Source organism: Acaromyces ingoldii (assembly GCF_003144295.1).
Source record: "Acaromyces ingoldii strain MCA 4198 unplaced genomic scaffold FA10scaffold_2, whole genome shotgun sequence".
NCBI classification, from domain to species: Eukaryota; Fungi; Basidiomycota; class Exobasidiomycetes; order Exobasidiales; family Cryptobasidiaceae; genus Acaromyces; species Acaromyces ingoldii.
In genome coordinates, this window is record NW_020290248.1 from 863,056 (window position 1) to 877,056 (window position 14,001).

At 56.7% G+C, this 14,001-nt stretch overlaps 8 protein-coding genes across 8 annotated transcripts; 4 read left to right on the plus strand and 4 right to left on the minus strand.

Annotated features, from left to right (window-relative positions):
* Window positions 1-21: 21 nt before the first annotated feature.
* Window positions 22-1,282, plus strand: FA10DRAFT_265276 (hypothetical protein). Its single transcript, XM_025520989.1, has one exon. The coding sequence runs from the start codon at window positions 85-87 to the stop codon at window positions 1,198-1,200; it is 1,116 nt and encodes a 371-aa protein (XP_025378615.1). The 5' UTR covers window positions 22-84; the 3' UTR covers window positions 1,201-1,282.
* FA10DRAFT_265277 (hypothetical protein) lies at window positions 1,213-3,562 on the minus strand. The gene has a single exon (XM_025520990.1). The coding sequence runs from the start codon at window positions 3,300-3,302 to the stop codon at window positions 1,314-1,316; it is 1,989 nt and encodes a 662-aa protein (XP_025378616.1). The 5' UTR covers window positions 3,303-3,562; the 3' UTR covers window positions 1,213-1,313.
* Window positions 3,563-3,820: 258 nt separating this feature from the next.
* On the plus strand, window positions 3,821-4,974 carry FA10DRAFT_66763 (hypothetical protein). The gene is made up of 5 exons (XM_025525635.1): window positions 3,821-3,954; window positions 4,040-4,184; window positions 4,258-4,334; window positions 4,404-4,493; window positions 4,568-4,974. The coding sequence occupies exons 1-5, from the start codon at window positions 3,889-3,891 to the stop codon at window positions 4,787-4,789; spliced, it is 600 nt and encodes a 199-aa protein (XP_025378617.1). The 5' UTR covers window positions 3,821-3,888; the 3' UTR covers window positions 4,790-4,974.
* A 106-nt stretch (window positions 4,975-5,080) lies between these two features.
* On the minus strand, window positions 5,081-5,650 carry FA10DRAFT_265279 (hypothetical protein). The gene is made up of 3 exons (XM_025520991.1): window positions 5,540-5,650; window positions 5,264-5,434; window positions 5,081-5,182 (listed from the first exon to the last, which is right to left on the minus strand). The coding sequence occupies exons 2-3, from the start codon at window positions 5,409-5,411 to the stop codon at window positions 5,160-5,162; spliced, it is 171 nt and encodes a 56-aa protein (XP_025378618.1). The 5' UTR covers window positions 5,412-5,434; window positions 5,540-5,650; the 3' UTR covers window positions 5,081-5,159.
* Window positions 5,651-7,242: 1,592 nt separating this feature from the next.
* Window positions 7,243-9,102, plus strand: FA10DRAFT_284355 (hypothetical protein; the record flags this gene model as incomplete). Its single annotated transcript, XM_025523911.1, has 1 exon — window positions 7,243-9,102. The coding sequence occupies one exon, from the start codon at window positions 7,243-7,245 to the stop codon at window positions 9,100-9,102; it is 1,860 nt and encodes a 619-aa protein (XP_025378619.1).
* Window positions 9,103-9,205: 103 nt separating this feature from the next.
* FA10DRAFT_238883 (putative HOM6-homoserine dehydrogenase) lies at window positions 9,206-10,560 on the minus strand. Its single transcript, XM_025519156.1, has 2 exons — window positions 10,507-10,560; window positions 9,206-10,443 (listed from the first exon to the last, which is right to left on the minus strand). The coding sequence occupies exons 1-2, from the start codon at window positions 10,541-10,543 to the stop codon at window positions 9,335-9,337; spliced, it is 1,146 nt and encodes a 381-aa protein (XP_025378620.1). The 5' UTR covers window positions 10,544-10,560; the 3' UTR covers window positions 9,206-9,334.
* A 90-nt stretch (window positions 10,561-10,650) lies between these two features.
* FA10DRAFT_300035 (PNK3P-domain-containing protein) lies at window positions 10,651-12,562 on the plus strand (the record flags this gene model as incomplete). Its single annotated transcript, XM_025524787.1, has 5 exons — window positions 10,651-11,207; window positions 11,286-11,371; window positions 11,437-11,833; window positions 11,897-12,316; window positions 12,383-12,562. The coding sequence occupies exons 1-5, from the start codon at window positions 10,767-10,769 to the stop codon at window positions 12,560-12,562; spliced, it is 1,524 nt and encodes a 507-aa protein (XP_025378621.1). The 5' UTR covers window positions 10,651-10,766.
* FA10DRAFT_300036 (hypothetical protein) lies at window positions 12,556-13,873 on the minus strand. Its single transcript, XM_025524788.1, has one exon. It carries the CDS (start codon window positions 13,814-13,816, stop codon window positions 12,623-12,625), a length of 1,194 nt encoding a protein of 397 aa, XP_025378622.1. The 5' UTR covers window positions 13,817-13,873; the 3' UTR covers window positions 12,556-12,622.
* Between the last annotated feature and the right edge of the window lie 128 nt (window positions 13,874-14,001).

The window sequence follows — 14,001 nt, forward strand, 5'->3', positions numbered from 1 at the left end:
CTTTTCTCTCTTTCTTCCTGCGACGACTCGGTCGGTCTCAGCTTGGCCCTGCATCTATTTCCTCCGCCGCTTTCCGAGGCGAAGATGGCGACCTTCGAGGTACATCGAGCGACCAATACGCTGATGGCACCGTCGGGTTCTTCATCAGTCGCTTCGCACACCCATCTCTCCGGGCATGGACCGGCGCACGCGACAGCGTCTATCATGTTCGAGGACGACGAGAACGAGGAAGACGGAATGGATGTCGAGGACGAAGAGGGAGGCCAATCATCATCGTCAAAACGATCACAATCCCACCTGTTAGCCACGGCCGGGCAACCGATCGCTTCAACGTCTACCTTCATGCGAGGGCATGGCGCATACATTGGCGGTGCCGCCCCAGGCAGCGGCCTCGACGGCGCCTCCAGCATCATCTCCTCGCTCTGTGGCCTCGTGTCGCGGACCAACCGATTGGTGAGCGTCGCGGCGCTCAAGTCTCGCTATGCGCCCGAAGTTGGCGACCTCGTCGTGGGCAGGATCACAGAGGTGCAGGCGGGCAATCGTCGCTGGCGCGTCGATGTGGGAGCGCGGCAGGATGCCATCTTGGCGCTGAGCAGCGTGAATCTACCCGGAGGCATCCAGCGGCGCAAGCTGGAGTCCGACGAACTGCAAATGCGAACATTTTTTGCAGAGGGAGACCTGCTCGTCGCCGAGGTCCAAGCCGCATTTGGCGATGGCAGCGTGGGCCTTCACACGAGGAGCCTGCGCTACGGCAAGCTGAGAAATGGCGCCCTCGCCGTGGTTCCCCCCGTCCTGATCCGGAGGCTCAAGAGCCACTTTGTTGAGCTTTCCCAGGCTCAGCTCGAGGTCACCATGGGTCTCAACGGCTTCATCTGGGTTGCGCCGGACGACGCCGAGGCAAAGAAGAGCGCGAGGGCAATTCAGGGCAGGGACACCGAGGGTGTCTACAGCGATGAAAACGTCAACGTCATCCGGGCTCTCAGGAGGCGCATCACAAGGGTTGTCGATGTTCTCTCGATTCTCGCAGCCAACCACCTTCCCATATCAGACCTCTCACTGTCAAGAACCTATGACCTCTCCATCGCGCTGGCCCCTCTCCAAACTGAAGCGGCAGGGGACGACGACTTGCCAGGCGGCCTGACGAGCGACGTAGTGCAGGTCATTGTTGACGAGGCCAAAAAGGCCGAGAGCAGCTACTGAAGAACAATTGATATCTTGCCACATTCTCTCTCTCTTTGTAACTATACACACAAGTATCTACCAAAACAACCAAATAAAGTACTGAACGTTGCGGCTGAGAAGCGCGCACTCCATCATGGCTCCTCGAGGTGATGAGTTGCCTTTTCGTCGTCGCCCTGCCGACGGTTTTGGGTCTGGTGGCCATCGCTCTCCTCCTTACCACCCTCGAAGGAGCTGTCCTCGCCATCCTGCTGTTTCCGACGATGGAGCTCCTGCTGCGTGGCGGTGCGGGGCAGGACGGTGTCGACGTCGACGCCCTCGCGGTGCTGCATGCGCTGCTGCTCCCGCAGCATCCTCCTGTCTCGCTGCCGCTGCTCCTCGCGGAGCGCGTTCCGCTCCTGCGTCAGCCTCCTTCCCTCGATGGCAATCTGCATCTCCTCCTCCGTGGGCCTCCAGAAGGTCCAGTTGCCCTCGACAATCTTCTTGGCATAGGGCGGGAGGAGGGTCTTGAAGGTGAACTTCTGCCCGCGCATGCTTCCCGCCACGTCGTATGGCTCCTTTTCCGTGTCCCATCCGGGCGGCTTGAGCGAGGGGTGAATCTTGCTGAGGAGCAGGGGAATGTTGTGGAGGAGGATCCAGGAGATGATGGCGGCGATGAGACCGTAGGCAATGTTGAAGAAAAAGGGAATGCCGGCAATGACGAGGAAGGCGGGGATCGCGTCGCCCGGGTAGTCCCAGTTGATGGTGGTGACGGTGCGCATCATGAGGGAGCCGACGATGACAAGCGTGGAGCCAGTGGCCCAGGAGGGGAGCGAGGCGAAGATGGGGGCAAAGAAGAGGCTGAGGAAGAAGAAGAACGACGTCGAAATGGCTGTGAGGCCGGTACGACCACCCTCGGCGATACCAGACGCAGATTCGATGAAAGCCGTAGACGGGCTGAGACCAAAGAGGGCGCCGATGGAGATGCAGAAGCTGTCGACGAGGTATGCGGCCGACGAGCCCTCAAAGTCACCCGTCAGGACCTCGTCGAGGAGGCCGGCGTGGCGAGCCATGGCAAAGAGGGTACCACTGACATCGGTGATGTCGACGTAGAGGATGCTGATGAGCGCCAGCCAAACTTTGCCGCTTCCGTAGTTGAAGTCGATGTTCTCGGCGCCCAAGTGCTTGAACGAGTGCCAGGTGGCGACCTTCTTGAAAAAGTCAAAGCCGAGGTCGCCCTGTCCACCGTTGTCGTGCGGAAACTCGGTCACAGCACTCGACCGAGGCCAGCTGGCAATGGAGACAAGGATGATGGGCCAGAGGAAGGCACCCTTGACTCGATACAGGAGCAGGAGTCCCGTGAGGATGCCGCCGAGGAAGACGCCGAGCCAGACCTTTGGCGACTGGAGAAGGTGCGACTGGCAGTATCCGTTGTCGTCCTTGTACTCATCGGGACAGCCGCCCAGCCCGAGCAGGTCAGAATAGTTGCCTCCGACGGCCGACAGACCGTTTGGACCGAGACCGATGAGGGCGAGATACATGCCGATACCAGCACCCGTAGCCAGCGTAATGGAGCGAGGCATGAGACGGGTGAGCCACTGACGGAGGCCGAGGATGGAGAGGAAGAAGAAGATCCAGCCTTCGAGAAAGACGGCGGCAAGGGCCTGGCCGTAGGGAATGAGGCCCTGGCCGTCCATCCCGACGATGGTGAGGGCAAAGTAGGCATTGACACCCAGACCTGGTGCCAGTCCGAGGGGCATGTTGGCCAAGAGACCCATGAGGCCAGTGGCCAGGGTACTGATGGCCGATGTGGCTGTGACAAAGTCCTGCTGGAGCTCCTGCTTGCACGTAGCATAGGCGACAGCATCTGCGACACCCGGGCTCTTGACGCAAGGACCACCCGACAGCGACAGAATCGAGGCATTGACCGAGATGATGTAGGCCATGGCAGCAAAGGTGACAAGGCCAGCTCGGAGCTCGACGGAGAACACGGCTCCCTTGCGCTCAAGGGGGTGACCAGAGCCCTGGAGCTTGAAGTAGTAGCCAACTGGCGAGCGAGCAACGGCGTCGTTGAGTCGGTCCAGTCGCGCGGCCCATAGTGATTTGACCTGCTTCACCCGCGACACGGGCATTTCCGTCGCCATCCTGTTTCGTCAAGCTGGGAGGAGTGGAGGGGACAGGATGAGGAAGAGGAAAGGGAGGAGAGGAGGAAGAGGAAGAGGTCCGTCGAAGAAGAGACGAATGGCCTGGCGTCCCAGCCGTCTTTTAAGCTCGCAGGCCCACCTTTCTTCTTTCCCGCGAGGATAGAGATAGAGATAAGAAAGCGAATAGCTCTCGGACCTGGCCAACTTCTGACGGTACCGCAGAACTAAAGCAGCCACACGACCCGCACACTGTACCCAATGGCAAAGAAAAAATTTCTTCGCGTTACGTGCCTCCTTTTTTTTTTGGTCTTCTCATTTACTTTTACTTTATCCGCGATTTGCGCCGCCCTGACTGAAGAGAGACAAAGAGGGCCGGGACCAACTCTAACGAGGCCCAAATCGCGTTGCGCGATAAGGCGGCCAGCCAATAATTATCGGCTTTTTGGCTATTTCAATCGTTTGCTAGCGCAGATAGAAAGAAGGAAGCTCGGCCGTTGGATTAGGTCCATCTTATCATTCACAGACACCACTCCTCCCTCTCCCGTACCTGATAGCTGTCTAATCTTTGCGGGGAAGGAGGGCAAACATGGACGGCCGAGATGGCAGTGGCGGCAATCGCGTCGCCGTCAACGTCCTCGGGACCATGGGAGCAGTGAGTAGCCCCAAAACAAGCCACACTATGCTGGGACCCATGCGTGAGAACATGACAGCTGATAAGGCCTTTTCTCGAATCATAGGTATTCTGGTCCATCCAACTTCTCCCCCAGCTGTACATCAATTGGCGCAAAAAGGACACAACAGGGCTGCAGCCCTCGATGATGCTCCTATGGGCCTTTGCCGGTCTCCCCTTGGGCGTGCATAACATTCTTGCAGACGAAAATGGTGCGACCAGTCGTGTCTTGCTGACGGCACGAGTGAAAGGATCTCTGATGAGCTTTGCCCTACCCTTGAGCAGTGGCTCTTCAGGTTCAGGCCCAGATCTTGACGTTGCTGAGCCTCTTGACCTGGTCACAGGTCATGTTCTATGGTCATGTGCGTCGACAGAGCCCGTGTTGGTTTTTTTTCTTTGAATAGTGCTCGCTGATGCCGTTCTTGGGTCAGAAATGGTCGCTGAGCAAATCGACCATCGTGGTTCTGCTCATTGCCCTTGCCTTTGGCGCCGTCGAGGCTGCCATCGTCTGTGGCATCAAGGTGTGTTTCGCCATTACTAGCCGTTCTCCTGCTCAGGCTGATGGTGACGACATGTGCATGTGCTGCCTTTCAAGTACGGAACGAAGGAGCAAGTGCCGAAATGGACCTTGGACCTCTTTGCGTCCCTTGCCGCGGCCGGTCTCGGCATGGGTGTCCTACGACACTACTATGATATCTACACTCATCGTAGCGTTCGCGGCATTTCGTTCTTCTTCGTGGGGCTCGACGCCGCTGGAGACTTGACTAGTCTCATCAGTGTCGGTGAGTCATCCCTCCCCTCAATTTCTCGACCCTGAAGGAAACAGTTGCGACGATTGAATCGAGGTGTTGCTGAAACTGTCCGTCTGCGTCAGTATTGGACAGGCCAATCTCTGCGGCAGCGGTCGCCATCTACGGAACAGAGCTCCTCCTTTGGATTGGTGTCATGTTGGCCGGAATTATCTTTAATCTTCGCCATTGGATCGGTGGCAAAGGGGATCAGCTGCCGGCCACCATTCGCTCCCCGACGGCAGTGGGCGGAGAACAGGGTGAAATAGATGCGGCTGAGGGCCAAGGTGTAGAGGTGGAAAACGTCATTGCAGAGAGGACGGCTGGAGAGGCAAGCAGTGACAGTAGTCGGGCGAGCTCAGTATTTCACACCCCCACGAGGCAATCGACCAAGCTTCTTCACAGGGTCAGGGTAGCGGGAAGTGAGTTGTACAGGCTTGGCAACCTCACTCGATCTAACAGTAACTAAAGTGAAAGCGACCCTATATGTACGTCCCGTGCAGTGCGTCTACGACAAATCGCCTGATAGGACTGCATACCGACTAGGGACATATAGGCGCTGTCGCACGTTGTGATCCCCCAGTGTGCTAAAAAGATGAAGACGGGGACATCTGCCGTGTGGCGATGACAGTCCTGTGGGTTGGAAACCATTTACGGCTTGAAAGAAAATTCATGTATGCATGCTGGGGCCAGACCCGAGCTACTACTCTACTTAGCCTACTGCGTAAATTGAAGGGTCAAAAGCATCCGAAATGTCACTGACACTTACTCTTCACCAGCAGCTACTAATTTACTATTGCAACACTACCCCACTACCATAATGAAGACCAGGACCGTACACATGTGCTGCTCTTCCGTTCCGGTAGTTTGGACCAAGCGTTATCAGAGTCGGAAGCTTCCGTAATCTCTGGCAGACCCACAAAAGAATGTCTTATCCTAGTCCTGCATGGCTACAGGCTAGATCTCTTTCACCTGAGAGAATAATGTAGTAAGTGGTTCTACGAGGTGTAGTAGTAGGAGACTGCTGTAATGTGGTGCAGTGTCCCTTCGTGTCGCTCACTTTTTACTTTTGCAACTTCCACCCTCACAGCGGTTGAATGGTTGTAGCACAACAGTAAAGTGGTCATTAATGTAACGGTGTGCGCCAGATTGTGGTAGACATGACAATTTATCAAAATAATTTGGGCTTGGCGAGCTCCATGGGCCGGATGAAGCGACCCGTATTTTGGGAATCTGTTTGCGAATGTTTGTCAAGAATAAGCACGGTAGGTGATCGGCTCCATCTTTCAAAATGGACATTCCCGCGGGCATTTTGCGCTTGAGGGCAGATTCGCACAAATCAAAGTCAGACGCAGAATTGTGCCGTTCGACTAAAAAGGCGCCCGTCACTCTACCGATCGGCCTAAGCCTAAATGAGCTTTTCGCACCCAGCACTGAGACTGTTCGGGCGGCGGGCATTGTGAATGGGTGGAGTGGCTGCAAGCGAGGCGAGTGTAGATTGCGGAGCTCGAAAATCCGCATCAATCCTCTTTTGGTTCTTCGTGCGGATGCACCCTGATCATTGACGCGAACATTGCCCGCTACCTTTCTTTTCACGACGTCTCACTGCTCTGTCTGCCGTCAAGGCTAACGCCGCATTAACCAAAGGCGGGAGGTCTACCAGCGCATACTTTGAGCCCCACTCTTCACAATCTAAATTGGTGCTCGCAATGTTTAGGAAAAGAAACTCTCCGTTTATCTTGCAGCAGTTCTCTCGCGTCAAACCCCCGCGCTCATTCAATATTCGGACGAGAACGATCCAAGGCCTTGTCTCCCTTTGTCCTCGCCAGTGTCTGCCTTGCTAGTTGGCATGTCGCAATCGTCTACAACCCTGTTCCCTCAATCTATCATGATTTCATCATAATTAGAGTAGCGCTAACATTTGCCACTCTCTTGTACCTTATCGCACAGCGTCGAGGAGTGGGTTCCCATCCTCTCAATCACCGGTACACGGGCTAAGCGGATCTGGCACCGAAGTTTCTACAGCGTGCAGCCAACAACATTTTCGACGACTTTCATGGGATTGGCATGTTCAAAACAAACACCACCATCAAGACCGGCTAGATTGAGAAGGCTCTTTGACTTCACAAGCACACTTGAATAGCGCCGGTGGATACATTTGCGGATCAGGCCCGCAGTACTTCGCCGACTTCACCTTTCCTTCTTGTGAACAGAAGCGACAGTCAGGATTGTAACAATGGTTCCAACGGTGGCGATGGGAGGCCGCCACGGTACGTCGCAATCCTTGCCTGCATCCGATTCGCCAAAGGTGGGAGGTTGCGCATCCTCAAGTGATGCTCAGAAAGCATCCGCGGACAGAAAACCCAAGTGAGCAAAAGTACACGCGGGAGTATGTGGACCTTGCTGATCGATTGGGAAAAGAAGCAAGCCCCGCAAATCAAGATTGGGCAGCCAAGTCGGCGCGAACCACCTCGCCTTTTCAATGCCGTCTTTCACGTCACCGCTGACTCCCGACGGCGTCCCTCGCCCACCAAATTCCTGGATCCTCTATCGAGCCGACAAGCATCGTGAAGTACGCGAAGCACAGCTCAAGGCCGCCAAAGAGGCCGGCAATGGCGACACACAGGTCAAAGCCCGTTCTCAAGCCGAGATTTCTCAAATGATCGCAGAATGGTGGCGTAATGAGGTTCCGGAAACGAAGAAACTCTACGAAGAAATGGCAGAGATGCGCAAGCGTCTTCACCTTGCTGCGCATCCGAATTATCGATACAAGCCGAAGCGACAGGCAAAGGCGACAAAAACCTCCGCTGCCACCGACACTATCACCGTCACCGCCAGCTCCGACTTTTCTTCAAAGGGAAGCTCACCGTCAAGGGCTTGGGCCAACGGTGGCAAAGTGGGCTCTGAAAGGTACTCACCTGTGCTTGTTTCTTCCCCGCCAAAGGTGGTCGGGGCAACTTCGGCTTTAAAAAGCGAGCCGTCGGACGCTGAGATTCACGTCTCTCTTCATCACACCAAGCCAATGCAGATCTCCAACGCGCAGATGCACCCATTGCCACGGTGCCACAAGGAATCTTCGTTGCCAGAAGCGAAGCTCAAGAAAGCTGCTGTCGAAGCCCACCGTGCCAAGATGCCGTCACGGAAGAGTAATTCGAGAAAGGTGCCCTATCATGGCAAATTATTCAAGGCTGCTCCGTGGAGCTCGGAAGAGAATCACACCCAGCACCCGCGCTTCTACAAGGACTCATACCTGATCGGTGATGTAGCACCTGAGACGAGGACGGTGCCCAAGGCTCCTCAACCATGGTGGCAGCAGCGACCGTCGCGCATGGACATCCCTGCGAAGATGACGGAAAACTACACATTTCCATCATCCCTGAACCAAGCGCGCTTCAGGACGAGCGACCAGGGCGACAACATCGTCTGCCCTACCGCCGCGTATACATATCTGGACCATTCGTCGGCGAACACAGTATCTTCGCCTTCACCTCCATCGACCGCTAGCTCCAATTCTCTAGACTTCCACGCCTTCAGCTTCTCGCCCAACCTCACCGATGACAACAGCTTCGGAACCAGAGACCCAGTAGTCGATGACGTTCCCTTCTCGCACTTGACTCTGCAGCCGTCGCACTTCCAATCTTCGACCGACTGTCCTGCGAACATTCTTTCTGGCGACCACCCCGTCCACCATTACCTTGCTACCGTCGGAACTCACGCAGTCCCTCAACTTTCGTTCATTGAGGATCACCGTCAGCAGATTTTTAGCAGTCAAGAATCCTCGGCTCGGTTTCAGCACCAGCTTCCTCACTTTGGTGATCACCAGCTCCAGGGGTATACAGTGGGGTTCCCGACACCCCCGCCTTTGCATCCGATGCAGGAGGGAATGGCAGTCTCTGACAGCACCAGCACGCCGGCTCATCACAATGCTTTAAGCCTTCCCTCACAAGACCCAGCGCACGCCCATCCTTCCTCAATGGCGTCAACCTCGACGAGCTCGGCACAGCCAGCCATCGTTCGCGATGCTTTGACAGACTATTGTCACCCAATCGAGAAGCGCAACCACCATGACACGATGGAGATGATCCTGAACGGCGGCCATTCCTTCCAGCAAGAGCACACAGTGGCATCCCCCGCCTCGTACATCTCGGCATCATCATCAGAAGAACGAAATTTGCCGTGCATTCATCCTTCCTCACCTTCGTCCTTTCGATCGTCGTTAGAAGAGTCATTAGAGTATGGTCCTCTTTCGCATCTTTCGCAACCGCATCTTTCGCAACCGCATCTTTCGCAACCGCATCTTCCGCAACCGCAACTTTCGCAACCGCAACTTTCGCAACCGTAACTTTCGCAACCGACGTCTTCATCTCTGCTTTCTTTGCAACAACACACGACCGAATCTTTGCTGATAACTTAGCTGTCTATCCTCTGTCATTGATACATATACTCCCTCTCTTTCTTTTCAGTCACACGCAACTTGCTTCCTGATTTGCTCTTTCTTCTAGTAATCATATATCATATCTTGCATCTGTTCGTTTGCTTGCAACCTATCCGTGTTTTATTTTTGCTAGCGTTCATCAACCCCTCCTTTCGGCCACCTTGATCAGATCGGCCACAACGCCCATGGCCGTCACATCGGCGCCTGCGCCGGGTCCTTGGACCAGCAGGGGCCTGTTGCTATACCGCTTTGTCTTGAATTGGAAGATGTTGTCAGAGCCGCTGAGCGAGCTCGCAAACGGATGGCTGAAGGGGTACTTTTCCAAGCTCGCCTTGATCTCGCCCGAGACGGCATCAATGACGCCGACGTAGCGGAGCACATATCCTTCGGCCTTTGCTGCCTCGTTGAGGCTCTGGAAGTCAGCGTCAAACTCGGGCAGGCGTGCCACGTACTCGTCGCCGCTCTTGACGTCGGCAAGGGGTGCAGGCGTCAGGCTGTGCGTGGGTACCGACTCGTAGCCCTTGGGCAGCTTTTCGAGGAGCGAGGGAATCATGCGGCTGAGAATCGTCAGCTTCCGAGAAACGTCGCTGCCCGAGAGGTCGTCGCCCGGGTGGGGCTCGGTGTAGCCGTTGTCCTTGGCCACCTTGACAATCTTGGAGAAAGACTGAGGGGCTCCGCTCGGCGTCGAGAACTCGTTGAAGATGTAGCTGAGGGTGCCGCTGAGAACACCTTCGATGCGAGTCACCTCGTCACCCGTGGCAAGGATGTCGTGGAGCGTGGAGATCACGGGCAGACCGGCACCGACGGTGCTCTCGCCGTACAGGAGCGCCGGCCGGGGATTGGACGCCGTCGCAGCCGAGGACTCGAGGATGGCCTTGTAGAGGTCCAGCGACGAGGAAAAAGCCTTTTTGTTGGGCGTCACGACACTCAAGCCAGCACCCAGAAAAGATGGGTAGAAGGAGGCGACAGCGTCGTTGGATGTGTTGTCGACGACAACGGTGTGGCGGCCCGTCGACTTTGTGAGCGAAGCGAGGTGCGATGTGAGCTGAGGCAGGGGCAGGGCTGCCGTCGAGCTGGACGAGAGCTTGGACTGCCAGTCTTGTTGACTCGAGATGGCAATCCTTGACTCGCCCAAACCGGCCAGGAGGGCCTTCTTGCTGTTCTGAAGCGCGACAATGTGGACCGAAGAGGCCAACGAGGGCACCGTCGTCAGCTGCGAGATGACCGATGTGCCGACCAAGCCGACACCTAAAGAGCATTGCATCAGCTTTCAACTCCCTGCCTTGGTTTGACTTTTGTCTCAGGACCCACCAATGATGGCGACGTTGACTCCCTGTGCCTTTGACATGGTGATGGTTGTATTTTGTCGGGTCAGAGGGGCAGGAAGAAGTTGAAATGGTCCTCTCTTCTTGCAAGCACGCGAAGAAATCGGCGGATTTCGCGCTTGGACCACAACCGCGATTGATTGGGCCGATCCAAAAAAACACCACGAACTGAAAGGCAAGCTGAGGGCCGCTACCCTGGTGTTTGCTCCGGCGAGGCAGCTTCGTCTGGCACCTCGGGCTTATCGCATGGCCCCATCTTCTTCTTCCAATAGATCGAGCGACAAGAGTAGAAAGGCAGACGACGATGATTTTGTAGTCGTGGCCTCTGCCGTTCGCAGCGCATCGACCAAGGCATCGACGACGGCCTCTGAAGGCTCCAGCGTCAAAAAGCGCAAGACTGACGACCACCTTGGCAGTAAGACCCAATCACTCTTCCCACTATTCAACAAGAAAATGTCAGCGACTGTGGACCCTGAGGCGTCGTCATCATCGTCGGACCCTCAGCAGGGCGCCTTCGTGTGGCTCGCCCCCCTTGGGCCTTCCAGCAGACCAAGCTGCCTCCGAGCCAGCCTCGGGCGACCCTTGCAGGAGCAGGTGGAGAGGCGCAAGGGCGTTCAGGGCCAGGAAAAAGTCAAAGTGGCTTGCTTCGACCTAGATGGGTGCCTGGTCGTGCCGAGGAATGGAAAGGTAGGAGTCGACCTTCGCCCCCTCCGTCCCCTTCCCACCCATCGGCGATGCTGACAATGCGATGATGGCGCTTGGCAGTCTTTTCCCTCCGCCACGGATGAGTACGACTTCGAAGAGACGCGGTGGGGCGTCTTCAAGCGGGTAAAAGAAGAGTATCAAAAAGGGTGAGTTGACTGGCTGGAGCTTCAAGAGACAGTGAGGACGTAGGGAGCTCAATACACCGAGTTAGTGCCTGTATCGCAATCGTGTCGAACCAGAAACAGACGTCGCCGCAGTCGACGGCGCTCACACCTTCGTCTCGCCTCAAGACATGGAAGAGCAAGTTGGCCCACATCGCGCACGCCATCGACTGCCCCATGCTTGTCCTCGCGGCCCTGAGTGACGACGGCTTTCGCAAGCCGGGGCGGGCCATGTGGGACAAGGGCATCGTTGATGCCTACGTCGAGGTGGGTGGGCAAAGGGAAGACATTGAAGTGACCCCAGGCGGACAGGTCCAAGACGAGGTCTCGTACTTTGTCGGCGATGCGGCGGGCAGGCCACAAGACCACAACGACACGGACCGAAAGTGGGCCACCAACGTCGGCATACCCTTCTACACGCCCGAAGAGTTCTTTGACGGCAAACGGGTACGCATCTTGTTTTCATAATGTATTAAAGCAGGGCAAGTAGGCTGACACACCCCTCTACAGCCTCAGCAGTACAAAATCACAGGCTGGAAACCCCCCGCGGATCTCGTCAGCACGGTCGGGGAGGATATCGTCAGCAAGACCTTGCTTCCGTCAGACAAGACCAAGCCAGACATTGTCGTTTTTGTTGGTCCACCGGCTTCAGGCAAGACGAGCTACTTTCGTCGGCACTTTCAACCCCACGGGTATGCCTGGGTCAACCAGGACAAGCTCAAGACTGCGGCAAAGTGCCAGCAGGCTGTCAAGGACTACCTGCAGCAGGGCGAGTCCGTCGTCATTGACAACACGAACAGAAACGTGACGACCAGAGCGCCTTACATTGCCATTGCCAAGGAGTTGGGCGCCCAAGTCAGATGCGTCCACTTCGACGTCGTCAAGGACCTGGCGTGGCACAACAATCTCTTCCGCGCCCGAGCCGGCTTGGTGAGTGGACCGGATGGCTGTGCTCTGCAAAGCGCATGTACAGCGCTGATAGTCATGACGCTGTAGCAGAACGAAGAGGATGCTCGGAGCCTGGTGCCCAAGTTGGCCTTTGACAGCTACTATGCCAACCTCGAGGCTCCCAAGCGAAGCGAGGGCTTTGACGCAGACATCGTCCTTGTCCCCTGGGCCTTTGATGCAGAAGCAGACGCCGAGACAAAGAGGCGGTGGCTCTGCTTGTGGGACTAGAGCTGCACCACACACTTGCATTTAAATGTGATCAAATTACCAAGTCATGATCAAGGAAGCCTAGTCAAGTCTTTTCATCTCGATTGCTTCTGCCGAATGGCCATTTGCTTTCCCCTTTCGCCCTGCAGCAGCGTCTCTATGGTCGTCTTCCTGATCACTGTCGAGGACCTCGTCGTGATCAAAGACGACATGCGTGGTGGGCGACCTCGAGCTCTTCATCTTCGGCCGATCGGCCGCCAGACCATCGACGCCATTGTTGGCGCCTCGTTCCTCACGTCGGCCCGAGTCACTGTCTTGGTGCGCACCAGTCCGCCCAGCTTGACCACGCAGCAGACCATCGTGCTCGTGCACCTGCTCCTCATCGTCGTTGTTATCGTCTTCGTCGTCGTTGTCACCGTGCTGCCTGCCCAGGCCGCTCGTCCATCCCTTCATCTCGCGGCCAATGGCCAGGGCCTCTGCCCAGACGACGCACCCACCAGCGTGGGCACACATGACCATCCAGTAAAAGAGGCTGCGCGGGAGCTGCCTCGTGTAGAGCGTCGTCAGAACGGCATGCCAAAAGTGGAGCGTGAGGGTATGGTCGAGGATGTGGGTCGGCCGACGGACGAGGAGGGCGAGGAGGTAGACGTCTGCGATGCCCGTCAAGACCCAAGCAAGGACAATGGACCAGCCCCGAGAGGGATCCTGGGCCGTTGCGCGGTACCACGCCGGTGACTTTGTCTTGCCCTTGGCGGAGGGTGGAGCAGCGTCAATCGAGTGGACGCTGGCGGGTCGCGATCCGATCCAGCCGACATCACCTACGGTGACCTTGATCGGCCCTCTTTCTTCTGCCGCCGCCGTCGTGGGCGGAAGAAGGTAGGCGGCAGAGTCCCACCACCGGTCCAGCCCTTGAGCCTCGTCCCACCTGTCGCTCTCCATCGCGCTCGTGCTGCCGCTGGTCGTCGCCCATGCGGCTCTGCCTGCCGTGGGAACACCACTGATCTCTCGCCAGTCGAGCACGAGGCCGAGACTCATGGCGCCACCCTGGAACTCGAGCCGGTCCGTCTGGATGTAGGGAAAGAGTGCCGCGCAGGGCGGCGCCACGAGACAGAGGACGAGGTAGTGGAGCGCCTGCAGCGAGACGATCTGGAGCAGGATCCGGTAGGGGTCAAAGCCCTGGACGGGCGAGGCGAGCGCCAGGCGCAAATCCGAGGCTAGCCCCCCCGAGCCAGCCCCGCCGACGCCCAGCAGCCGGACATTGAGCGTGGGTCTCATCGTGCACCTCGTCCTCGATGGCGTGCCATTTGGTTCGAGGAAGCGGAAACGCGTCTGTCTCTGTGTCTGTCTTTCTTTCTCTCGCTACCGAGGCAAAATTTATATTTAGTCGATCTGCGAAATAAAACAGGAGCTTCTTCGACGATCTTCCCATCAACACACGTCGACGAGCTGAGAAGGAAAAG

What these genes read in the sequence shown, in the direction of transcription:
- FA10DRAFT_238883 (XM_025519156.1), bottom strand. Translation starts at nt 10,543, where the DNA reads ATGTCAAAGGCACAGGGAGTCAACGTCGCCATCATTG. An exon ending in AGTCAACGTCGCCATCATTG is followed by an intron (nt 10,444 to 10,506) that starts GTGGGTCCTGAG and finishes AATGCTCTTTAG; the next exon opens with GTGTCGGCTTGGTCGGCACA.
- FA10DRAFT_265279 (XM_025520991.1), bottom strand. Translation starts at nt 5,411, where the DNA reads ATGGTTTCCAACCCACAGGACTGTCATCGCCACACGGCAGATGTCCCC. An exon ending in GGCGATTTGTCGTAGACGCA is followed by an intron (nt 5,183 to 5,263) that starts CTGCACGGGACG and finishes TGTACAACTCAC; the next exon opens with TTCCCGCTACCCTGACCCTG.
- FA10DRAFT_300036 (XM_025524788.1), bottom strand. Translation starts at nt 13,816, where the DNA reads ATGAGACCCACGCTCAATGTCCGGCTGCTGGGCGTCGGCGGGGCTGGC.
- FA10DRAFT_265277 (XM_025520990.1), bottom strand. Translation starts at nt 3,302, where the DNA reads ATGGCGACGGAAATGCCCGTGTCGCGGGTGAAGCAGGTCAAATCACTA.
- FA10DRAFT_265276 (XM_025520989.1), top strand. Translation starts at nt 85, where the DNA reads ATGGCGACCTTCGAGGTACATCGAGCGACCAATACGCTGATGGCACCG.
- FA10DRAFT_66763 (XM_025525635.1), top strand. Translation starts at nt 3,889, where the DNA reads ATGGACGGCCGAGATGGCAGTGGCGGCAATCGCGTCGCCGTCAACGTC. An exon ending in TCCTCGGGACCATGGGAGCA is followed by an intron (nt 3,955 to 4,039) that starts GTGAGTAGCCCC and finishes CTCGAATCATAG; the next exon opens with GTATTCTGGTCCATCCAACT. An exon ending in AGGTCATGTTCTATGGTCAT is followed by an intron (nt 4,335 to 4,403) that starts GTGCGTCGACAG and finishes TTCTTGGGTCAG; the next exon opens with AAATGGTCGCTGAGCAAATC.